At 39.4% G+C, this 26,698-nt stretch overlaps 1 protein-coding gene across 1 annotated transcript in view; it reads left to right on the top strand.

Moving 5' to 3' along the window:
* EMC7 (ER membrane protein complex subunit 7) overlaps window positions 1–24,783 on the top strand; it is a 36,480-nt gene extending 11,697 nt beyond the window's left edge. Inside the window, exons 3-5 of the mRNA XM_053697689.1 lie at window positions 13,743–13,881; window positions 15,976–16,056; window positions 23,829–24,783. Coding sequence (XP_053553664.1) covers window positions 13,743–13,881; window positions 15,976–16,056; window positions 23,829–23,978 — 370 coding nt within the window. The 3' untranslated portion in view covers window positions 23,979–24,783. The remainder of the gene's footprint in view (window positions 1–13,742; window positions 13,882–15,975; window positions 16,057–23,828) is intronic.
* Window positions 24,784–26,698: the final 1,915 nt, after the last annotated feature.

Raw genomic sequence — 26,698 nt, forward strand, 5'->3', positions numbered from 1 at the left:
TATGTGTCGCCAAGCGAAAAAAGGTCCGGAGTAGCAGTAAAACAATGTTCTTTTATTCAGCCTGATTCAGCTCTCATTAAAACAGGAACAAATTAGAAAAACAATGCCCTTAGCACATCATTAAGCTTACGCGTTTCAGTAATTAAGCCGTACTTATAGCTTACTTTCTCTCCTCTCCTTAAAGGGCTATTTAAAGTAAATTAAAAACATCTGATTCGCTAAGGTATGATTAACTTATGAACTCATTCATCACTGAGTATACACAATATATTATCCTTGTAATCCATAATATTTCTCATGCATTCTAATATTTATAAAGTACCTGTAAAATACTCAACAAATTGTTTACTATAATTGGGCTCTAGACAGACTATACTCAACCACTCCAAATAACCATATCACCCCAAACCCATGTATTTAAGCTTTATTCATTAGTCCTATTGGTTTAATTGTGCTCATTCACTGACCTTCATTAATATTATACTATACTTTGGGGTCTTTGCTTATATGGTAGTGGGTCTAGTATAAATATGATTTAATTAACATTGGTGTGTGAATCATGCCTGACTGTTCTAGGCATTGATACCAAACCAATATATCATTAAGCACCCTATCTGGTAGAACAGAGACAACTCCTAGTGTTATTGGGAAAGAGACTACACTGAACTCACTACTTTCCTTACTCGTATCCCAGAACTATCTGTTGCTTAATATTCTATATTAATTATATTTCATATTGGACTTAATCTAGTTCCAATAGTTAATTAAATATAAGACGAATTAAGTCCAGATGGATACCTGGTTTTCAGTTGGAATATCCAAATTATTTCCCTCTTGGTCAGTGCTTTATCTCTGTCACCCCCTCTTCTACCTGCATGAACAATTTCAATAATGGTCCATCCAAAACTTTTTCATATCCTTATTATGGACCATTTTGAAGTGTTGTACCAGGGGGGTTGTAAGAACCCTTGCCTTTATATTAGTGAGATGTTCTCTGATACGTGAACGTGTTTCTCTTGACGTCATCCCTACATACTGTAGGTGGCAGTCTACACAACTTGCCAAATAGACTGTGTATTTACTTCTAAAGTTCATGCATACTTTATGTGTATATGACTTTTTAATGACCTCACTTATGAAGCCCCCACCTTCAATCAAATGCTCACAGGCCGTACAAGAAAAGTTGCTACAACTGTACACACCTTTAAATCTAAGCCAATAACTTCCATCTTTCTGTACTAACGGCTTCAGTTGTGTAGGTGCCAAGATGTTCCCCATTGAAGTACCACGCCTAAAGGAGCATTTGCAACCTTCTTGTATTGTATCTACTTAGAGCATCATCAGCTGCTAAGAGCCTAAAATGTCTATGTACAATATTAAAAAAAATTGTAATACTGTGTACTATAGTCCGTAACAAAATAAGTTCCTCTATTCCTTTCCTTATGTATTTCTGATTTAGTAAACAACTTTCGCTTTCAATCAAATTCACCTCTTTCCTCACTTTCGCAATCTCATGTGGTTTATAACCTCTATTTCTAAGGCGGTCAGATAATGAGTTAGCATGTACCTCGTATTGCTCAAGGTTACTGCAGTTACATTTCAATCTTACAAATTGCCCTTTCGCAACCGATCTGAAAACCTGTTTTGGGTGGCTGCTCCTGGCGTGGAGGAGGGCATTGCCTGTGATTGGTTTTCTATAGACAACATTCTACACACCTAAATTTGGTGTGCCCTTTAGGGTTAAATCTAGGAAATTAATTTCGGATTTATTGAACTCAAAAGTGAATTCTAACCCAAGATCATTAACATTTAACCAATCCACAAATTCCCTGGCCTTTTCCTCAGTCCCTCTCCACACCAGGAGCAGATTATCAATATACCGCCTATAGAACTGTATATCATGTCTGTAGGGGTTCCCATCTCCATAGATGCGGGAAAGCTCCCACCACCCCATGAAGAGGTTGGCAAACGAGGGCGCTCATCGCAGTCCCGCACCTCTGGAGATAGAAACCCCCCTCGAATGTAAAATGTGTGTAAGTAGAAATCTAGTTATTCTAAGAACAAACCTCACAAAACCATCAGTATAATCTGTATTTCTTGATGGGAAGAATTCTAATGCCTCCAAACCTCTATCATGAGGAATTGAGATGTAAAGGGCTTTTACATCTATGGTGAGCCACATATCATTGTGATCCCAATTTAGATCAGACATCAATTTAAGTACATGTGTTGTATCTTGGAGAAAACTTGAAAGATTCCGGACTATTGGTGCAAAATACTGTCTAGCCATTGTGACAGTCTTTCTAGTAAAGAGCCTATGCCACTTACGATGGGTCTACCCGTGACCCCCTCAAGTGATTTATGAACCTTCGGTAGATGGTTAAAAATGGGTATCACTGGTTTGTCTACCATTAGAAAGTCACAGGTAGGCCCATCCATGTAGCCCAATTCTCTGCCATCATCTAGTATGTTAGCTAATTCTCTCTTGTATCTCAAGGTTGGATCATAGCTTAACCTCAGATAATCCCTATTATCATGTAACTGCCTTTCAGCCTCTGCGACAAATTGGGACCTTGACATCATCACCACAGACCCACCCTTGTCCGCATTCCTTATCACTAATTCTCCATTTTCTTTGAGTTTTTTCAAAGCTTCCCTTTCCTTGGGATTTAAATTAGACTCTCTCAAAGCCTGCAAGGTTTCCAGTATATTTCCTCGACATTTAATCGGGTAGAACCCGGAACTCTCTCTGAAGCATGGTAGTTTGTCTAATGAAGCACTATCAGACCCCTACCTTCATGTAATAGCTGCTCCAACATAGCCACATCACAGTCCTCACTGAAAGTGAGTCCTGCCCTGGTAATTACCCCAGTGTTCTCTGCAATAGTGAATTGTCTGTGTGATCATCATTGTTATTATGGAAATATGTTTGTAGTGTGAGTTCCCTGATTAATTTATTTACATCTATTAGTGTATTGAAGAGATTGAAATTCTGCGAAGGAACAAATCCCAAACCCAATTTCAGAATCTTCAACTCCAAATTCGATAACGTATAATTGGACAAATTAATTACATTATTATCTATTGGTATTTGCTCCTTAATCTTCCCCTTCTGGTTGGGTATCTGTTTTGATTTGGGGTGCCACCTTGACCCCCCCTTCCGGTTGTGAATGAGGGAGGGAAAAAACCTGTTCCAAACCTATTCTATCTTCCCGATTCGTGGTAGACGGGGTACTGAAGCCTGTTTTATCCCCTGTTTGCAATTCATCTGGGGTATATTTAGAACCCCCATGGTGCTGTTTTTTAAGAATAGGAGGCAACCCATTATTGGACGTTTTGGGTCTTACTACCAACGCCTCCTCCACCAATGTTATTGTACCTGGTGTAGCTGTTCCTGTATGTTCCTCCCCACCTGAGGCTGAGCTATCATCATGTGACTCAGCTTCACTTGCATTAAATGTAACCTTCCTATTAGCTGGGTCATTATTTCTGGTATCCAAGTCTACGCTATTCCCATTATTCCTTCGGCCCCTACCCATACCCCTATATATATGTGTCGCCATCAATCAGCAGCTCCAGAGCCTACCTAGGTATCCTTTTCAACAAAACAAATTAGATAATATAAATACATTGGAAAGCTGTTTAAAATCTCATTCTATCTGGAATCATGAAATAAAAATTTGGGTTTCATGTCACTTTTAAGCAAATTTTGATAGTAGGAGTAAATTGGAAAGCTGTTTAAAATTGTATTCTTTCTGTATGAATCACGAAAGAAAAATTTGGGTTTCATGTTGCTTTAAGATCAGCTTTACTTTCATCTCAGCCATTAATAATAGACTATGGTGCAATATTAGCTAGCTACTTGTCTGGTGTTTCACTGAATTTGCCAATCCTCTGTAAGTGTTTAACTTTTATCAAGACACTGACAGTACAGGGACCAATGAAGAAAGCTTGGCATGCTGCTGTTATGCGTGGGGGCCCATTGCCCTAATGCACATGCTCCAACATGCTGCACATGCACTGTATTCACCCAGTCCTTTGTTAATATAACATTTGTTTTATGTTCAGAAGAAAACAAAATGTTCTTTTTCAAGAACCTGTCTGCTCGTGATCCACTGCCTGCATTTAAACTGAAACCGATTGAGGACTTCCGGTGGGTGGGCTTCCTGGAAGGCAGCAGACTAGCAGAGCTCCGCACAGACTTTGCTTAAAAGTGGCTAAAAGAGCTTATAAAACGGCTTGGAATACTTTATTTTGCCCTCACACTGCTTCTCATCAGTCTTGCTGCCGACCGGGAGCCCACTGAAAAATCCTTGGCAGACATTGCTGCCCGGAGTGGAGGGGACTCTCAACGGAATATCCCTCTGCCCTTTTCAGGCGAGCCGCGCACCGCTCCACCACCGAAGCCGGCTACCAGTGCCATCGAACCCTTGGGACACAGTTTGCAGCAGCAGCGGGACACTAGACCGTGTCGAAAGCGGCACTGGAAAACTACCGCAACGGTCATTCCTCAGCTGAGAAAGACTCCTTTCACACACGTTAGCCGCCATTTTGACACCTCGTGGCCCGCTCCTCCTCGGAACTACAGAGGTGCTGAATGCTTGACACAACAACGCTGGGACTCAAGCAGGCACCAGGATTGACCCCCGGAATAACCCACACCACTCAGCAACCTACCCGAGCCGAACTAGTGAAGAGCTACAGACACCGGAGAACCTCTGATACAGAGGCCGCCATTGGGCGCGAATCTACAGCTCCACAGGCTGGCGGGAGCCAGAACCCACACTGGGTAAAGTACGACATTGCATGCACACATCACAGCCCACATCTTTGCTCCTGGGGACTCTTGTATACCGCGGCTTTGCATAGGGGACTGGGGAAACCTGCTGCCAGTGTACACATAATTCTCCCCAAGGGCGGCCAATAAAATCAGAAAGCCGGGACTTTGCAAGGCTATGCATTCAGAAACTAACTCTGGGGTATATCATCCAGCTCATTCGATCATACACCTACACCCCTGGCAGGGACACTGTGCAATTTCCATTACAAGATATACTTATAGCACCTCTAATAGCAGATGTTAGCCCTGTCAGCACATGAATGGGCCTTAGAGCTGGCGATACTGGATACTCAGCATACCATTAGGGGCATTATTAGAATTGGGAACCTTGACACCGGCAAGATCTTCAGAACCACTAAGTTATAGCAAGCTGTAAGACTGTGTTATCATACCTAACCAAACACAGAACTCTCACACTCCTGAAAGAGCACATGAAGGACGCTGTGCTGACAGTCTTGGGTTACCCCCCTTGTACTCTGCTGGGGGCTGAATGGTAGAATCTATGGAACTCTCACTGTATTGTATCACTGTATTGTATACTTGTATTAACCCATTTTCTCCCACTAACATTGGATTTCCCTAAGTGATAGGGATAGAGATATTGCTAGTACTGGTTAAGTCACTCATATATGCTGTGCCATACTTTGGTTGAAAAAGATCTTTCTAGTTTGCTATTAGAATAACATCCATATATGCCAGCCATTTTCTCACTTGTAAAGGTATATGGAGAAATATTTGACGAATACCACCATGGCAAGTCGCAGCAAAACTAGCTCTGGCAGAAATAAACCTGGAGCTAACACTGATAACTGCCTAGATAATGTTTCACTTGACACACACCCCATTGTTAAACAGATATCTTTATTATTTATGCCTAAAATTGATAATTTGCAGAGGGGGGTTGATACCCTTTCAGATGATGTTAAACAGTTCTCCACACGTGTAGCAGAAGCTGAGAATAGAATCTCTGATTTGGAAGATTCTAATGTATCTAACTCAAATAAAATTGAAGCCTTAGAGAGACAAGCCGTCACATTGCAATTAAAATTAGATGACCTAGAAAATAGGTCGAGACGCAATAATGTGCGCCTCTTAGGTCTCCCCGAATCAGTAAAACCAGCAGATATCATCCACTTTGTTGAAAATACACTCCCCACATTACTGAAAATACCTACACAAGACCTTGAGGGTGGGGTGGAACGTGCTCATAGGGTAGGCCCGGAAAGGACTAGCCTGGACAACCTGCCCCAACCCCGCCCAATTATGATCAAGTTTCTACATTTCCAGACCAAAACAGCATTACTAAGAGCTTACAGAAAAATGGACAATGTGATGTATGAAAATGCACGCTTGCTCCTGTTTCAAGATTTCTCGGCGGATCTTATGAAACGCCGGAGGGAATTTTCACCAATCTGCTCACAACTTCATAGGGAGGGTAGACAAGCCTTCTTACTGTACCCAGCTAGGCTTAAAATTATGACCCCCAGAGGCCCAAAATTTTTTGACAATCCAACTATGGCTCAAAATTTCTTAGAAGGTGGGGGGGCCCCCCCACACAGCCCACGCCAGAATCATCTAAGAGGGGAGGAGGGTTGAAACTGCAGTAAATAAGAATTCACCCTAGGTTTTCAATCAAGTAGTCTGTTCTGATGGCTACTGAAATAACTGACAATGGGTCCGCAGCTACACGCGGACTTAGAACTTTGAAGTTCAGTTTAAGTTCAGGTTTGAGTTTTATAATGTTATGTGTTACCATAGGTTACTTTCTAGGTCCAGGGCACTTAGAACACGTAAGCAAAGGAGTAGGATCAGTTGTGTGGGAAAAGGGGAGGGGTGTAAACTCTTGTAATCCATCGCTCCTAATTCCATCCCAAGCACAGGTTATGTTAGAAGGTACAATGTTGATGAGAGATTTATTATGCTCGCTTGATTATTGGAATGTAACAACCCTTCTGTTAAATGTTTCATGGTTTTTGAACACATATGTAGATATGCAGTATTCTCAGGTCATAACTCATACAGACATAGTCAGAATAATGAAACCTATTACATCCTGTATGAAAGTTATTACTATTCTTCCACTACTTTTCCACATGCTTGTTGAACAGTCCTCGACTCATTTCAGGGTAATAACTCTTTTATGTTTTTTCAGGGTAAAGCTACTGTTATTTAGGGATACTAATAGAGGCCTGGCGGTGGTTCATAGTGGTGGAAGACTGAACCGGGAGTCTGATCACTACGGTGAGGAATTTAAAAAAAATTTTTTTTTTTTTTTTTTTTTTCTCCCTCTCCTTCTCTTCCTCCCACCCTCGCACTTGGGACACTATTCACATACCCATATACAGATACAAAAACAAGATACAGGATCCACTTAAGCATTAAAATTTAACGTCTATTCTTGGAATATTGGGGGCATCCACTCCCCAATAAAAAGAAAAACAATACTCACATTACTTAGGAAAAAGAAAGCAGAGATCGCATTTCTTCAAGAGACGCATCTTTTAGATGCGGAACATGAGAAGTTGAGGTCTGACTGGGTAGGGAGGGTTGAATACGCCTCATTTAACTCTGCCAGCAGAGGGGTTGCAATACTTCTAGGCAAAAGACTTGAACATGAAGTTAAGGAAGTGCTTAAAGACCCAGAAGGCAGATATATCATTGTCCAAATATATGCTGCAGAACAAACATATACACTTTGTAACATTTATGCCCCGAACATAAAAGATAGGGGGTTCTGGAATAATATTGTAACAATCCTCTCCCCCTACCTGGGTACACATATTATACTGGGGGGTGATTTTAACCTCACCCCTAATCCTCACTGTGACAGGTTAAGAGGGACACATAGCGGAGAACCCAGAAGGGTGGCTAAAATCTCAGGAAAATTTGAAAAAGACACTTTTGCTCTACTGGAGAGCTCCCTGGGTGTGGTGGACATATGGAGGCAACTGAACCCTGATGGAAAAGATTATACCTGTGCGTCATGTACCTCACCCTCTATGTCCCGTATAGATATGTTTCTGATCTCAGACTCCCTCATTACACGTACCATAGACACCAAAATAGGGGAAGTGGCGGTTTCAGACCACGCACCGATTGCGCTTTTCATAGATAAGAACCCGTCGGTTTGCAATAGACGAACTCTCAAATTCCCAAAATATTTGCTCTATTCTCAGGAATTTCAGAGCCACCTAACCCACTGTTGGGATGACTACCGGGTAAACAATGCACAGCATATGAACACCCCAGAATTATTCTGGGCAACTGCGAAAGTTGTCTTATCGGGCAACATTGTTGCTTACCTAGCACGTAGGAAAAAGCAATTCACCGAGAAACTAGGGAGGCTGAGAGATCGCCTAGCGGAGAATTACCGCACTTACTGTGCGACTCCCTCTGGCCCCAATTACCGGAATTATATCGACACTAAAAAGGAATATGATGCCTTATTGGCCAGTCAGGCCTCACAAGCCCTTCTGCGAACCAGGGGCAAATATTACAGATTCGGGGATAAGTCGGGGAAACTTATGGCGGCGTTAGTGAATATGAGCACATCCTCCAAACATATCACAGCCCTGAAAAGACAGGGAAAACTAGTGAAGGATGCTGATGCAATAGCCGAAGCATTCGCGTCTTATTATACCACTCTCTATACCAGTGAAGGTGCCTCAGACACCGAACTACAAGATAAATTCTGGGACAATATCAATCTCCCACAGATCTCTGACTCTCAATTGGAGAAACTAAATGCCCCCATAGGGGAAGAAGAGATCCAGAGAACGATCATGTCCATGGCCCTGGGCAAAGCCTCAGGCCCGGATGGACTGCCGATAGAGTTCTATCGGCTTTTAAAAAACCAGGTCTCTACGACGCTGGCGAGTCTATATACTACCTACTTCGAAGGGGAAAAGACACCGGTGCCAGAATTCTCAGCGGCATATATCACTCTCATACCCAAGCCAGGGAAGGACAGTGTTTTGCCGGAGTCCTACCGGCCTATCTCTTTACTGAACTCCGACTACAAGATACTAACTAAACTTCTGGCTGAGAGACTTAAATTTATATTACCTGATATCATCCACATGGATCAAACAGGATTCATGTACGCAAGATCGTCAGTGGTCAATGTCCGCAGGGTTCTACAAGTTATCCAACACTTTTGGCCCAAGAGGAAGGGCGATGTAGTGAGAGATGATGAGGAGGCCTTCCTGCTGTCACTTGACGCAGAGAAGGCCTTCGATAGAGTGGAGTGGGACCACCTCCTCTACACCTTAGCTAAGGCTCGCTTCTCCGGCCCATTTCTGACTTTTATCAAAAACTTGTACCGTGCCCCCCTAGCTAACATACTAGTTAACAATATATTCTCGGCGAACATTTATCTACATAGAGGCACCCGACAGGGCTGCCCCTTATCACCCCTCCTCTTTAACATTGCCCTGGAACCGCTGGCTATCAAGTTAAGACAGATTTTTCCTGGCATAGACTTGGCAGGGCATCCACAACATTTGGCGCTATATGCGGACGACATGCTCTTGTTTGTACAGAACCCCCGCACTTATATACCGCATATCCTAGAAACCCTCACCGACTTTGGCCGATTTTCAGGCTATAAAGTCAATATGCACAAATCCGAGATCCTGTGGCTTCTCGGAAAAACCAACTCAAATGGGGAGTTTCCGTTCTCGGTGGCTAAACATGACATCACTTACCTGGGCATTAAGATTTCTGCTAACCCAAATAAGCTATACTCTAATAATTTGACACCCATATGCGCAAAACTACAGGCGCAGATGGACAGCTGGAGATCCCTTCCTCTGTCACTCTCAGGTAGGATCAATCTTCTTAAAATGGTGATACTTCCCCGCCTTCTATATCCGCTTCTTATGCTTCCCCTACTATTAAGTAAGGCTGATGTCAAAATGCTCAACGCGGCGGCGACCCGCTTCATTTGGAAGGGGGGTAAGCCACGGATCTCGAGGGAAAAACTGAGCATGGGTTTTCTTAATGGAGGCCTGGCTTTGCCAGACTTCAGGCTGTACAATTGGGCAGCTCTGATTCGCCTAGTGCTTGACTGGCAAGTGGGAACTCATCATTATTGTCGGTCCTCTGTGGAGCAAGCCACTCTGGGGGATGTCTCCCTGGCATACCTACCACATATCTCAAACATGAGATCGGTGAAGGCTCTAGGCCTTAATATGTTATTTAGTGAACCACTAAAGGCCTGGCATCAGGCTCATAAGTTCCTCAAGAAATCTTGTCATGCCTCAAGCTACCTGCCTATCATCAAAAATCCAGATTTCCCGGCGGGTTCGGAAACCCAACCCTTCGTGGTCTGGGAGCAGAAGGGACTGACCTCACTTAAACAATTATTAATCCCGCTAACAAAGGAGGTTAAAACCTTTGGTGCTTTACAGAGAGAGTTCGGGATACCGAGAACACATTTCTTTGCCTTTCTGCAGGTACGTCACTACATCAACTCTTTAACTCGGAGCACACCTGAATTTTGGGAGGGCTCCCCCTTCCGCATCTCACAAACGCTATACACCATGGGTAGGTTCTCCTTATCGGAAATATATCAAACACTCATACAACATAGAGCACAGAGCACAAGGGATTCGATACAGACAGGGTGGTCCCGTATGGGAATTGAGGGTATTACTTGGGAAGACATAAGAAGAGGCCTCGAACGAACCAAATCAGCCACATTGTCCGCCATGTACAGGGAGTCTCAGATACGTTTCCTCCATAGGGCCTATCTCACACCAAGAACATTGGCTAAATGGGCTCCTACGCGCCCTAACCAATGTGTGAAATGTGCAGCAGAGGCACCTACTCTTTTACATTATATGTGGGAGTGTCCGTCAGTCAGACAGTACTGGAATAAAATACAATATTGGATCAATAAGTCCTTACAGATACACCTCACGCTTAGCCCAGAAACTATTCTATTTTTGCATTGGGAAACACAACATAGGCAACAAGACGCAATATTAAGCCTGGTAATTCTATTAGCTAGAAAATGTATCTTAAAAAAGTGGACAGTAAGGAAGGGCCCTTCCTTTGTGGGCTTTAGGAACCTACTTAGAACACAAATATTCACGGAACAAATGGATGTTAGGATGGACATTCAGAACAGGCTGGGTTTATTCTTGCGTAAATGGCGCAGACTCATACTTACATTTGAGCTGGAGATTCAGAGGCTTATTCTGATCCCCTTTAGGGACTCAGTTCTTTTCATAGAAGCGGGACTGAGAGGGGAGTGGGCACATTTATTTTAAAACGACAATTGTCTCATAGGGGACCTGATTCCCCCCCCTCTCCTCCCTCACTTCCCACAGCCCCCCCCCCCCCCCCCCTCCACCTTTTTTTTCCCCTCCTTTTTTTTTTTTTTTTTTTTTTTTTTTTTTTTCTCTCCTCCGCCGGGCCTCAAGGATTTACTTATTTAGGTTATTAGTTAGAATAAGTTACTTAAGTGTTTAGTTGTAGGTATGTTAATGGTATATTAAAAAAAATGGAAAAAGAATATGTCGGGGAAGTGCAATCACTCAGACCAAGTAAATATCATGTAAGATAAGAACGTAGTGTGGTCAAGTGAAGAAAATATTCCATCTCTCATAATGTGACATTGCTATGTTTCATACTGTGTTTAATTTTGGATCTACAATGTAAATCTTGTCACCAGACATGATACCCGCACAAAATGTAATAACTGGAATGTGTGTATTGCTTTACCGGACAACAATAAAAAGATTTGAAAAAAAAAAACTGAAACCGATTGCCGTTTTTAGCTGCTACAGCAGCCCACGGCTAAAAAATTTTTTTTAAAAAGAGGTGGAAACGTCACCTGTAGTAGCTAAAAACGGCAATTGGTTAAAACACATAAAGGAGCTTTCTACATGAAGTATCTTATACTTCATGAATGAAAGTCCCCTTTTATTTGTTTCAAAAGTCAATCCTAGCGTTTGCAAAACGCTAGGCTTTACTTTCACTTTAACATTGCACAAGTATTTCCTTGTGCAGCGCCTCCGAGCAGGGCCTGTCAGTCACTCCAAACTCATTAGTTTGTGGTTGCCACCTCTGAGTTGGCAGATAGGTTAAGAAGCTGCTGTCGGATGACCGCTGCTTATTAACTTGCGGCAAGCAGGCTGGCATGGGCTACAAAGCGACTTTTGCTACTTGATAAATGAAGCCTTATATCTCTGTTTATAAAAACAGCAACATTTACTTTGTTCATGTGAGCATAATCAGTGTCTGCTAAGCTTGTCAGAGATCATGCTGGGAAAGGCTACAAGCATTTTCTAGGGCTTTGTGAAAATCTAAACCATTTTATAATGGTAGGGACTTATTTTTTTAGCCTTTATGTCCTTCCTATTTATTTATTTAAAAAAAAAAAAAAGCCTAAACGTAATAAAATGTAATTTAAGGAATGATCATATGCATTATAACGAAACTGCTCACACTGCTGGGCAGACGGTTTTTTTTTTTTGTTTGTTTTTTTTTTTGTTTTGTTTTTAACTGAATGTTATTTACATCACATAATATCAATATGAACAAACATATCAACTGTAGGTGAGCCAAATCTATAACATATTCCAAATTATATACAATGTATACAGTTTGACATGCATAAGGTATTCGTTAAATATGTTATATGTGATTTATTATGCTGATCACTTTATAAAACTGATTTTCCAGTATCTATATTCATTCATTTGTTTCATTCACATTTTCATGGGTTACGGAGTGCTTTTAAAGGGACAGTCTACTCCAAAATTGTTTTTGTTTAAAAAGATAGATAATGCCTTTATTACCAATTCCCCAGTCTTGCATAACCAACACGGTTATAATTAATACACTTTTAACCTCTCTGATTACCTTGTGTCTAAGCCTTTTCTGACAGCCCCCTGATCACATTACTTTTTTTAATTATCTATTGACTTGCATTTTATCCAATTAGTGCAGTGTCTTCCACAAGCCACGGGCGTTGGCACAATGTTATCTATGTGTCCCACATGAACTAGCAGTCTCCTGTTGTGAAAAGCAAATAAAAAAGCATGTGATAAGAGGCTGTCTATAGTGGCGTAAAAGCAGGCAGAAATGTAGAGGTTTAAATGTTATAAATTAAATTTAATATATCAATGTTGGTTGTGCAAAGCTGGGGAATGGGTAGTAAAGGCGTTATCTATCTTTTTAAACAATAACAATTCTGGTGTAGACTGTCCCTTTAAGTCCTCAGTTAGAGATTAGGGGAAAGTGCTTTTGGAAATGTATAATATTAATTAGATGAATAGCTATGGCTGTAATTTAGGCCACATCTCTAGCCACTAGAAGAAGTAAAAACAAATGGCAAGTTTTGTTCTCCCCAGTGCCTTACGGCTACTTAATTTTAAATTAAAAAACATAGTATTCCTGTTTATAATATGCAGCACCTAAAATGATCCACTGTGCTAGAGTATTTCATTATTGCACTACTAAGTCTTATTTTATTGAAAGGGTGCTAAACATAAACCCACCCCAGAGAGGCAATGCAATTCCATTCCTGACAGGATTCCAGGTGACAATTATGCAGATATGCTGCTTTTGATTTGCTTGCTTACCAGTGGAGTTGTGAAAGTGCGTTGCTCTGGAGAGGAATTTAACTGTGTTTAACCCATTTGTTACAGTGCAGTGATAAAATGACCTTGCACTTTGTATCTTTTAGGATTCAGTACAGTATTATCGTCCTTTTAATTGAAATTGTGTTAAACAAAAATTGTATAATACATGTTTTTTCCTGGAGCAGTGAAAGCACAATGCAGGGCCCTGGTGTGCTGTAGGCTGAATACTAGATTTATACACATTTATACATTAGCAGTCTTTTTGTTCTTAGTCCCATCACGTAACATTTTTTTTTATCTGTCTCAAGGGCCAGATTTGTCAATCACATTAAAACATCAGAGGTTCTTCGCCTTCCTTATCCTCTTCAACTGAAATCCAACGGCCCCCCATCCTATTTCATAAAGCGAGAGACCTGGGGATGGACAGACTTTCTCATGAATCCAATGGCAAGTATTACTTTCTGATTTTTTTTTTTTTTTTTTCATTGTTGATCTTAGTCAGCGTTGTGTTTAAGCCAGAATCAGAAGCAGCAGTGACATGTGGGACATGTTTTTTTTTTACAGCCTTTCTCGTTTGTTTTGCCTGCATAGTCTACATATATACAGTATCTCACAAAAGTGAGTACACCCCTCACATTTTTGTAAATATTGTATTATATCTTTTCATGTGACAACACTGAAGAAATGACACTTTGCTACAATGTAAAGTAGCGAGTGTACAGCCTGTATAACAGTGTAAATTTACTGTCCCCTCAAAACAACTCAACACACAGCCATTAATGTCTAAACCGCTGGCAACAAAAGTGAGTACACCCCTAAGTGGAAATGTCTAAATTGGGCCCAATTAGCCATTTTCCCTCGTTGGTGTTACAAGGTCTCAGGTGTGTTAAATTTGGTGTTATCGCTCTCTTACTGGTCACTGGAAGTTCAATATGGCACCTCATGGCAAATAACTCTCTGATGATCTGAAAATAAAATTGTTGCTCTACATAAAGATGGCCTAGGCTATAAGAAGATTGCCAAGACCCTGAAACTGAGCTGCAGCACGGAGGGCAAGACCATACAGCGGTTTCACAGGACAGGTTCCACTCGGAAAAGGCCTCGCCATGGTCAACCAAAGAAGTTGAGTGCATGTGCTCAGCGTCATATTCAGAGGTTGTCTTTGGGGATTAGACGTATGAGTGCTGCCAGCGTTGCTGCAGAGGTTGAAGGGGTGGGGGGTCAGCCTATCAGTGCTCAGACCATACTCCGCACACTGCATCAAATTAGTCTGCATGGCTGTCGTCCCAGAAGGAAGCCTCTTCTAAATATGATGCACAAGAAAGCCTGCAAACAGTTTGCTGAAGACAAGCAGACTAAGGACATGGATTACTGGAACCATGTCCTGTGGTCCGATGAGACCAAGATAAACTTATTTGGTTCAGATGGTGTCAAGCGTGTGTGGCAGCAACCAGGTGAGGAGTACAAAGACAAGTGTGTCTTGCCTACAGTCAAGCATGGTGGTGAGAGTGTCATGGTCTGGGCCTGCATGAGTGCTGCCGGCAGTTCATTGAGGGAACCATAATTGCCAACATGTACTGTGACATGCTGAAGCAGAGCATTATCTCCTCCCTTCGGAGACTGGGCCGCAGGGCAGTATTCCAACATAACGACCCCAAATACACCTCCAAGACGACCACTGCCTTGCTAAAGAAGCTGAGAGTAAAGGTGATGGACTGGTCAAGCATGTCTCCAGACCTAAACCCTATTGAGCATCTGTGGGGGAGCGCAAGGTCTCTAACATCCACCAGGTCTGTGATGTCATCATGGAGTAGTGGAAGAGTACTACAGTGGCAACTTGTGAAGCTCTGGTGAACCCCCTGCCCAATAGGGTTAAGGCAGTGCTGGAAAATAATGGTGGCCAAACAAAATATTGAAACTTTGGGCCCAATTTGGACAATTTGTTGTCACATGAGATATAATAAAATATTTACAAACATGTGAGGGGTGTACTCACTTTTGTGAGATACTGTATATAGATGTTAGACTATTAGAAACTGGTGTCAACGGGTATTTACCCATTTGTGTTGGTTACTAATAAATATTTATCCTTTTTTCGTCACATCACAAAAGAAATATTTATCCTTTTTTAATACCATTTCATTTGTCACTTTCAGTATTTCAAACTTGCAAAGAAATGTATATTATATACAACATGCGATAAGGAGTACATATTTTGTGTATATATTTTTCAGTCAGTTCTTTAGGAATAAGCAAATATCTTTTTGCGCCACCTCTATTTTTACATTACTGATGCTTCATTAGCTTAGAAGATGATCTCCCACTGCATTATTGATGGGCATTTTGTATGTTTCAAACTTGGGGGGGGGGGGCGGAATCTAGTGGTCCTTTATGTGCGTGTGTGTTTTCTTCTGTTTGTTTTTTAATGATTATTGTAATGTTTAAACAATAGACAATTTGGACATATAAGTATATTCTGTTCTCCCCTAAATTTATTTATTCTATTCACTGACACTCAATCTCTAACTTCTAATTTTACAGGTAATGATGATGGTGTTGCCCCTTCTGATCTTTGTGTTGCTGCCTAAAGTTGTGAACACCAGTGATCCTGAAATGAGACGGGTAAGAAAATGCTTAAAGGGACACTGAACCCAATTTTTTTTCATTCGTGATTCAGATAGAGCATGTGATTTTAAGCAACTTTCTAATTTACTTCTATTATCAGCACTTGTTTGGTCGGTTAAATGAATCCACCAATCGGCAAGTACAACCCAGGTTGTTCACCAAAAATGGGCCGGCACCTAAACTTACATTCTTGCTTTTCAAATAAAGATACCAAGAGAATGAAGAAAATTTGATAATAGGAGTAAATTAGAAAGTTGCTTAAAATGGCATGCTCTATCTGAATCACGAAAGAAAACATTTGGGTTTAGTGTCCCATTTACGTACCACAGCTGACATGATTTGCATATATTTTACATTTAAAGGGACATAAAACTGAAAAAAATTCTTTCATGATTCAGATAGAAAATACTATTTTCTAGTGTACTTCTATTACATTTTCTTAATTTTCTTGTTATTCTTTGTTGAAAAGTGGGAAAGTGAGTTCAGGAAGGTAAGCTCAGGAGTGTGTACGTGTCTGCAGCAGTTTTGCAATATTATACATTAGCAAGAGCTCTAGATGGCAGCACTATTATCTGTCATGTAGTGCCCCAGACTCATGCACACTACCTATCTAGATATCTCTTCAACAAAGAATAACATGAGTACAAAGCAAATTTGATTATAGAAGTGTATTGGAAACTTTTTGAAATTGTATTTTCTATCTGAATCTTGAAAGAAAAATGTAGTGTTTCATGTCCCATTAAAAGAGGGCAAACAATGCCTAAAATATATGTGCTGGATATACAAATAAGATACTTAGACTTTGTAAAAAAAAGTATGCGGTAGAATCCTTAAGTGATTATAGAAATAAATTCTGTAGCACAAACTCAAATTTTATTTTTTGAACTTCTCCTGTGCACACGATTCTAGGTACAATTTACTGTATTATGCCCCAATATTTATTTGCTAATAAAGGGACAGGAAACACCAACATTTTCTTTCATGAACATACAACTTTCCAATTTACTTCCATCAAATTTGCTTTGTTCTCTTATCCTCTGCTGAAGGAACAGCATTGCACTACTGGCAGCAAGAGGAAAACATCTAGTTAGCCATTCACAAAAGACAAATGTGTGCAGGCACCAATCAGCAGCTAGCTCCTACTAGTGTAGGATATGTGCGTATTCTTTTTCAACAAGGGATACCAAGAGAACAAAGCACATATATGAAAATAGAAGTGAATTTTAAAGTGTCTTAAAATGACATGCTCTATCTGAATCATGCAAGTTTATTTTTGACTTTTCTATACCTTAAATGAATACTCTTTCTTTCATGTAATTAACAAGAGTCCATGAGCTAGTGACGTATGGGATATACATTCCTACCAGGAGGGGCAAAGTTTCCCAAACCTTAAAATGCCTATAAATACACCCCTCACCACACCCACAAATCAGTTTTACAAACTTTGCCTCCAAGGGAGGTGGTGAAGTAAGTTTGTGCTAGATTCTACGTTGATATGCGCTCCGCAGCAAGTTGGAGCCCGGTTTTCCTCTCAGCGTGCAGTGAATGTCAGAGGGATGTGAAGAGAGTATTGCCTATTGAATGCAGTGATCTCCTTCTACGGGGTCTATTTCATAAGGTTCTCTGTTATCGGTCGTAGAGATTCATCTCTTACCTCCCTTTTCAGATCGACGATATACTCTTATATTTACCATTTCCTCTACTGATTCTCGTTTCAGTACTGGTTTGGCTTTCTACAAACATGTAGATGAGTGTCCTGGGGTAAGTAAGTCTTATTTTCTGTGACACTCTAAGCTATGGTTGGGCACTTTATTTATAAAGTTCTAAATATATGTATTCAAACATTTATTTGCCTTGACTCAGAATGTTCAACTTTCCTTATTTCCAGACAGTCAGTTTCATATTTGGGATTATGCATTGAATTATCATATTTTTTCTTACCTCAAAAATTTGACTTTTTTCCCTGTGGGCTGTTAGGCTCGCGGGGGCTGAAAATGCTTCATTTTATTGCGTCATTCTTGGCGCGGACTTTTTTGGCGCAAAAATTATTTTCCGTTTCCGGCGTCATACGTGTCGCCGGAAGTTGCGTCATTTTTTGACGTTATTTTGCGTCAAAGATGTCGGCGTTCCGGATGTGGCGTCATTTTTGGCGCCAAAAGCATTTAGGCGCCAAATAATGTGGGCGTCTTTTTTGGCGCTAAAAAATATGGGCGTCATTTTTGTCTCCACATTATTTAAGTCTCATTATTTATTGCTTCTGGTTGCTAGAAGCTTGTTCACTGGCATTTTTTTCCCATTCCTGAAACTGTCATTTAAGGAATTTGATCAATTTTGCTTTATATGTTGTTTTTTTCTTTTACATATTGCAAGATGTTCCACGTTGCAACTGAGTCAGAAGTTACTACAGGAAAATCACTGCACAGTGCTGGAGCTACCAAGCTAAGTCTGCTATAAACTTTTGGTATCTGTTTCTCCAGCTGTTATTTGTATTGCATGTCATGTCAAACTTATTAATGCAGATAAAATTTCCTTTAGTACTGTTACATTACCTGTTGCTGTCCGTCAACATCTAATTTTCAGAGTGTTCCTGATAACATAAGAGATTTTATTTTTTTAAATCCATTAAGAAGGCTATGTCTGTTATTTCTCCTTCTAGTATACATAAAAGTCTTTTAAAACTTCTCTTTTTTTCAGATGAATTTTTAAATGAACATCATCATTCTGATACTGATAATGGTTCTTCTGGTTCAGAGGTTTCTGTCTCAGAGGTTGATGCTGATAAATCTTTGTATTTGTTCAAGATGGAATTTATTCGTTCTTTACTTAAAGAAGTGTTATTTGCATTAGAAATAGAGGATTCTGGTCCTCTTGATACTAAATGTAAACGTTTAAATAAGGTTTTTAAATCTCCTGTAGTTATTCCAGAAGTGTTTTATCTCCCTGATGCTATTTCTGAAGTAATTTCCAGGGAATGGAATAATTTGGGTAATTTATTTACTCCTTCTAGACGTTTAAGCAAATTATATCCTGTGCCATCTGACAGATTAGAGTTTGTTGGGACAAAAATCCCTAAGGTTATGGGGCTGTCTCTACTCCTGCTAATGTACTACTATTCCTATGGCAGATAGTACTTCATTTAAGGATCCTTTAGATAGGAAAATTGAATCCTTTCTAAGAAAAGCTTACTTATGTTCAGGTAATCTTCTTAGACCTGCTATATTTTTAGCGGATGTTGCTGCAGCTTCAACTTTTTTGGTTAGAAGCTTTAGCGCAACAAGTAACAGATCATAATTTTATAGCATTATTATTATTCTATAACATGCTAATAATTTTATTGGTGATACCATCTTTTGATATCATTAGAGTTGATGTCGGGTATATGTCTCTAGCTATTTTAGCTAGAAAAGCTTTATGGATTAAACTTGGAATGCTGACATGTCTTCTAAGTCAACTTTGCTTTCCCTTTCTTTCCAGGGTAAATAATCATTTCGTTCCTTTCCTCACAACAAGGAACAAAAGCCTGATCCTTCATCCTCAGGAGCGGTATCAGTTTGGAAACTATTTCCAGTTTGGAATATATCCAAGCCTTATAGAAACCTATAGCCAGCTCCTAAGTACCTATGAAGGTGCGGCCCTTATTCCAGCTCAGCTGGTATGGGGCAGATTACGTTTTCTTCAAAGAAATTTGGATCAATTCCGTTCTTAATCTCTGGTTTCAGAAACATTGTTTCAGAAAGGTACAGAATTGGCTTCAAGTTAAGGCCTCCTGCTAAGAGATTCTTTTCTTTCCCGTGTCCCAATTGACACAGCAAGGCTCAGCATTTCTGAAATGTGTTTCAGATCTAGAGTTGGCTGGAGTATTTATGCCAGTTCCAGTTCTGGAACAGGGGCTGGGGTTTTATTTTATCTCTTCATTGTACCAAAGAAGGTCAATTCCTTCAGATCAGTTCTGGATCTATCATTATTGAATCGTTATGTTAGGATACCAACATTCAAGATGGTTACTGTAGGACTATCCTGCCTTTTGTTTAGCAAGGGCATTATATGTCTACAATAGATTTACAGGATGTGTATCTGCATATTCCGATTCATCCAGATCACTTTTAGTGTCTGAGATTCTCTTTTTAGACAAGCATTACCAGTTTTGTGGCTCTACTATTTGGCCTAGCCTCAGTTCCAAGAATTTTTTTCAAAGGTTCTCGGTGCCCTTCTTTCCGTAATCAGAGAATAGGGTTTTGGTATTTCCTTATTTGGACGATATCTTGGTACTTGCTCAGTCTTCTCATTTTCGAAGAATCTCATACGAATCGACTTGTGTTGTTTCTTCAAGTTCATGGTTGGAGGATCAATTTACCAATCAGTTTATTGATTCCTCAGACAAGGGTAACCTTTTTAGGTTTCTAGATAAATTCAGTGTCTATGACTCTGTCCTTGTCAGACAAGAGAAGTTTAACATTGATATCAGCTTGTCAAAACCTTCAGTCACAATCATTCCCTTTGGTAGCCTTATGCATGGAAATGTTGGATCTTAGGACTGCCGCATCAGATGCGATCTCCTTTGCTCGTTTTCACATGCGACCTCTTCAGCTCTGTATGCTGAACCAATGGTGCAGGGATTACTCAAAGATATCTCAATTAATATCTTTAAACCGATTTTACGACACTCTCTGACATGGTGGACAGATCACCATCGTTTAGTTCAGGGGGCTTCTTTGTTCTTCCGACCTGGACTATAATCTCAACAGATACGAGTCTTACAGGTTGGGGAGCTGTGTGGGGGTATCTGACGGCACAAGGGGTTTGGGAATCTCAGGAGGTGAGATTTCCGATCAATATTTTGGAACCCCGTGCAATTTTCAGAGCTCTTCAGTCTTGGCCTCTTCTGAAGAGAGAGTTGTTCATTGTTTTCAGATAAGACATTGTCACAACTGTGGCATACATCAATCATCACAGTCCTCTGGCTATGAAAGAAGTATCTCGAATTTTGGTTTGGGCGGAATCCAGCTCCTGTCTAATCTCTGCGGTTTATATCCCAGGTATGGACAATTGGAAAGCGGATTATCTCAGTCGCCAAACGTTGCATCCGGGCGAATGGTCTCTTCACCCAGAGGTATTTCTTCAGATTGTTCAAATGTGGGAACTTCCAGAAATAGTTCTGATGGCTTCTCATCTAAACAAGAAACTTCCCAGGTATCTGTCCAGATCCCGGGATCCTCAGGCGGAGGCAGTGGATGCATTTTCACTTCCTTGGAAGTATCATCCTGCCTATATCTTTCCGCCTCTAGTTCTTCTTCCAAGAGTAATCTCCAAGATTCTGAAGGAATGCTCGTTTGTTCTGCTGGTAGCTCCGGCATGGCCTCACAGGTTTTGGTATGCGGATCTTGTCCGGATGGCCTCTTGCCAACCGTGGACTCTTCCGTTAAGACCAGACCTTTTGTCTCAAGGTCCTTTTTTCCATCAGGATCTGAAATCCTTAAATTTAAAGGTATGGAGATTGAACGCTTGATTCTTGGTCAAAGAGGTTTCTCTGACTCTGTGATTAATACTATGTTACAGGCTCGTACATCTGTATCCAGAGAGATATATTATAGAGTCTGGAAGACTTATATTTCTTGGTGTCTTTCTCATCATTTTTCTTGGCATTCTTTTAGAATACCGAGAATATTACAATTTCTTCAGGATGGTTTAGATAAGGGTTTGTCCGCAAGTTCCTTGAAAGGTCAAATCTCTGCTCTTTCTGTTCTTTTTCACAGAAAGATTGCTATTCTTCCTGATATTCATTGTTTTGTACAAGCTTTGGTTTGTATAAAGCCTGTCATTAAGTCAATTTCTCCTCCTTGGAGTTTGAATTTGGTTCTGGGGGCTCTTCAAGCTCCTCCATTTGAACCTATGCATTCATTGGATATTAATTACTTTCTTGGAAAGTTTTGTTCCTTTTGGCCATCTCTTCTGCCAGAAGAGTTTCTGAATTATCTGCTCTTTCTTATGAGTCTCCTTTTCTGATTCTTCATCAGGATAAGGCGGTGTTGCGAACTTCTTTTGAATTTTTACCTAAAGTTGTGAATTCCAACAACATTAGTAGAGAAATTGTGGTTCCTTCATTATGTCCTAATCCTAAGAATTCTAAGGAGAAATCGTTGCATTCTTTGGATGTTGTTAGAGCTTTGAAATATTATGTTGAAGCTACGAAATCTTTCTGTAAGACTTCTAGTCTATTTGTTATCTTTTCCGGTTCTAGGAAAGGCCAGAAAGCTTCTGCCATTTCTTTGGCATCTTGGTTGAAATCTTTAATTCATCTTGCCTATGTTGAGTCGGGTAAAATTCCGCCTCAGAGAATTACAGCTCATTCTACTAGGTCAGTATCTACTTCCTGGGCGTTTAGGAATGAAGCTTCGGTTGACCAGATCTGCAAAGCAGCAACTTGGTCCTCTTTGCATACTTTTACTAAATTCTACCATTTTGATGTATTTTCTTCTTCTGAAGCAGTTTTTGGTAGAAAAGTTCTTCAGGCAGCGGTTTCAGTTTGAATCTTCTGCTTATGTTTTTTGTTAAACTTTATTTTGGGTGTGGATTATTTTCAGCAGGAATTGGCTGTCTTTATTTTATCCCTCCCTCTCTAGTGACTCTTGTGTGGAAAGATCCACATCTTGGGTAGTCATTATCCCATACGTCACTAGCTCATGGACTCTTGTTAATTACATGAAAGAAAACATAATTTATGTAAGAACTTACCTGATAAATTCATTTCTTTCATATTAACAAGAGTCCATGAGGCCCACCCTTTTTTGGGGTGGTTATGATTTTTTTGTATAAAGCACAATTATTCCAATTCCTTATTTTATATGCTTCGCACTTTTTTTCTTATCACCCCACTTCTTGGCTATTCGTTAAACTGATTTGTGGGTGTGGTGAGGGGTGTATTTATAGGCATTTTAAGGTTTGGGAAACTTTGCCCCTCCTGGTAGGAATGTATATCCCATACGTCACTAGCTCATGGACTCTTGTTAATATGAAAGAAATGAATTTATCAGGTAAGTTCTTACATAAATTATGTTTCCTATAAATCCCTAAAGATATCATGAATTTGCCACTTTGGAAGTTGATTGCATAGAAGGTTGGTATGTGCTTTATTTTTTAAATAAAAATAGGCTGTATCTTGGTTCAGCTCCATGTAATGGGTTATTTGACCCTCACTGAAGAGAGTGAATATTTTGCTTTCATATTTACTATTTCAGTGCAGAATATGGCTGATATTGGATGCCACATGCACTGTGTTTATTATAGTTAAACTTATGCATACATTTTTTTGTTGTTGTTCATTATTCATATAGAGCATAAAATGTAAAACATCCAGTTTACTTCTATAATCTTGCTTCATTCCCAGCAGTACACTACTGGGAGCTAACTAAACACATTGGGTGAGCCAATGACAAGATACATATATTGGTAGCCACCAATCAACAGCTAGCGCTCTTGAGTCTACCTAGGTATGCTTTTAAACAAAGGATACCAAGAGATCTTTGCAAATTAGATATAGTAGTAGAAGTAAAATGTAAAGCTGTTTAAAACTGCGCACTCCCATCTAAATCATGAAAGTTTGACTTTACTGTCCCTTTTATGTTTTTTTTTAAAGATCATATGGTCTTCTCAGCATACAGGGCAAACATTGTTTTAAAACCTAGGTTCATGTTATGCATGTGCACATCCTGATGGTTCAGTTGTTAGCCATAGTCCCTAACTAATGTAGAATTTTTCTTGTTCTTTCTAAGGAAATGGAGCAATCTATGAACATGCTGCACTCCAACCCAGAACTCCCAGATGTCTCTGAATTCATGACAAGACTTTTTACGTCAAAATCCTCCAGCAAATCAAGCAGTAGTGGAAAAACTGGCAAAAGTGGAGTTGGAAAGAGAAGGTAGTGCAAGGTACCCAAGGCCTTCGTACAGTCTGCTCCCTTGGAATTCTGTGATTGCAGAATGCACGACTCACCTCTGCGGCCAGTAAACATCAGGACTTTTTTTTTCGGTTTAACACCCACTAGTTCTTTGCCACCCTTAGGAACGGTTGGTCGGATTTGGGTCCCAGTTGCATGAAATATGTCTTTTAAATAATATATCTGATTATGTTACTTTTCTAGAGTAATTTAATTTATTTGCACATTTTCATTTGCGAGAGATTTAAGGATTAATAAATGACCACTTGTCAGGGTTTGCATTTACTAAGTCTATCTGTCTTTTCTCATATTATTCCGTAGATTCATTCTTTCTTTTTATTATCTCCATTTGTTAAGTGAAGCTTCACTTGAAACCCATACGTTCCCTGTTTTAAGTAATTTAAAGAATGGTTTAGTAAATAGCTCCACTGAAAATTATTTTGCAGAGTTGTTTTGCAGATGCACAAAGTCAAAAGAAAGGTTTGTAGAATTTCACAGGGACGAAAGTGGCGCACAGATGCATGCCGAGCACAGAGATTGGTGATCATGAAAGTTGCATGTAATTCTGCAGCTATAATCTTTAATCAGAATTGATGTTTTTAATGTATTTGATGTTTATTGGGATGACACCTGCAATGTATATCTTTTTACTTTGATGCAGTAACTTAAAAATAGGAAGCTGCTTCAGCAATGTGTAGCTTAATCAATGGTTAGAACATCTGTGTCCATCTGGTAATCTATGCTCTAAATGATATGTTGTAAGTTAATAAAATAGAAAAAAAAGCTTTAAACTGTAGCTTTATTTATTGTACTTAATTTCACTTGTTATAACTATACTTTATAACAGATCATTTTGGTTGTAGATGTAAGCACTGCTGCAGTCTACTACACCAATAGTTATACAGGACATGTATCATATTCATGCTGCAGCATTGATTAATTACTGGTTCAGTCATTTTACTCTTACCCACTAGTACACAAACCTGTACAGCCTTAAAGGGACAGTCTACACCAGAATTTTCATTGTTGGTTTTTAAAATATGGATAATCCCTTTATTACCCATTCCCTATTTTTCCATAACCAACAGTTATATTAATACACTTTTACCTCTCTGATTATCTTGTATCTAAGTCTCTGCAGACTGCCCCTTATTTCAGTTCTTTTGACAGACTTGCATTTTAGCCAATCAGTGCTGACTCCTTGATAACTCCACATGTGTGAGCACAGTGTCATCTATGACACACATGAACGAGCACCCTCTAGTGGTGAAAAACTCAAAATGCATTCAGATAAGAGGCGGCCTTCAAGGTCTAAGAAATTAGCATATGAACCTTCTAGGCTTAGCTTTCAACTAAGAATACCAAGAGAACAAAGCAAAACCGGTGATAAAAGTAATTTGGAAAGTTGTTTAAAATTACATTCTCTATCTGATTCATGAAAGTTTATTTTGGACTAGACTGTCCCTTTTAAAGGGACATATAACCAATTTTTTCTATACTTGGAAATAATCATCCTATGGTGCAAATAGAATGCTTTCTTTTACATTCTTCCTAAAGTTTTGTTGTGTCACAATTGTCTGCTGTTTACACACTCTCAGTGAAGCTCATTTGTCTGTATATAACAGGGTTATAATACAATTTATTTGTTATTATTCTTTAAAACAAACCCCCTATTAAAATGTATATACAAAACAATTGAAATTAATATTTTTTCCTAAATTCTTTATATTAGTTAAAATTGATATACACATTGCAACATATTTATGTAGAGACCAGATTATGAATCAAATTATACACGCTTATGCTGTTATAATATTCTTTACAAAGATCATAAGATATACCCTTAAAATTAACTTTACTCACAATAATCGCATTAAAATACCACAATAAAATACCAGAGTATGGACCGTTAACTTAACAATGCTTAGACAATATAACAAAATATTTTGACATCAAATTGATATGCCAATTTATCTGAACTGAAATAACCTCTTATTTAGCTACAATAAGGCAAATTCTTATATATACAGTCTTTATGTTTTGCAACATCTGTATACACATACATATACGGTATTTGATCAACTGACTTGTCCCCCTCCTGCACATTGAGCCCTAACGATAGTGGATTACTCAAAAAAATATGCCACTCATGATTATATAAATGAGACTAAAAAAACCTTTTCCCACTCGTGAACCAAGGAAAAAGACTGAAACTGTCTTATCACAATTTATAGGACATACCTGTTTTGGGAGCAACTGGCGGTTCCCTATTGCAGAGATTAACCCTCAGTTTTTTCATTAACTTGTTTCACAAATCACATAAACGTTATTATATGTGTACATATCAAGTCCTTATCTTCAAAGAAATATACAATGTTATTTCTATTTTTTGTATAACCCTTGTCTGACCTATTACCATTATTTACCTACTTATTGGCATAAGACTATTTCTCACCAACTTTGCACTTATGTGTGTTGTTTTAACTCCGTTATAGGGCACTTGCTGTTAAGTTTTTTTAACTTAGTTACAAATTTACTGAAAATTAAGTATAGGATTAAGAATAGGCTGGTGTTTGTGGAGTATATATAATCTAATTAAGGATAGTAGTGAATTCTAATACAGCTACATACTCCATTTAACATAACCTATACTATTATACAAACCTTTGCGTGACTACAAAAAATATTGTGATATATATATTTTCT

Source organism: Bombina bombina, chromosome 1 (assembly GCF_027579735.1).
Source record: "Bombina bombina isolate aBomBom1 chromosome 1, aBomBom1.pri, whole genome shotgun sequence".
Lineage (NCBI taxonomy): Eukaryota > Metazoa > Chordata > Amphibia > Anura > Bombinatoridae > Bombina > Bombina bombina.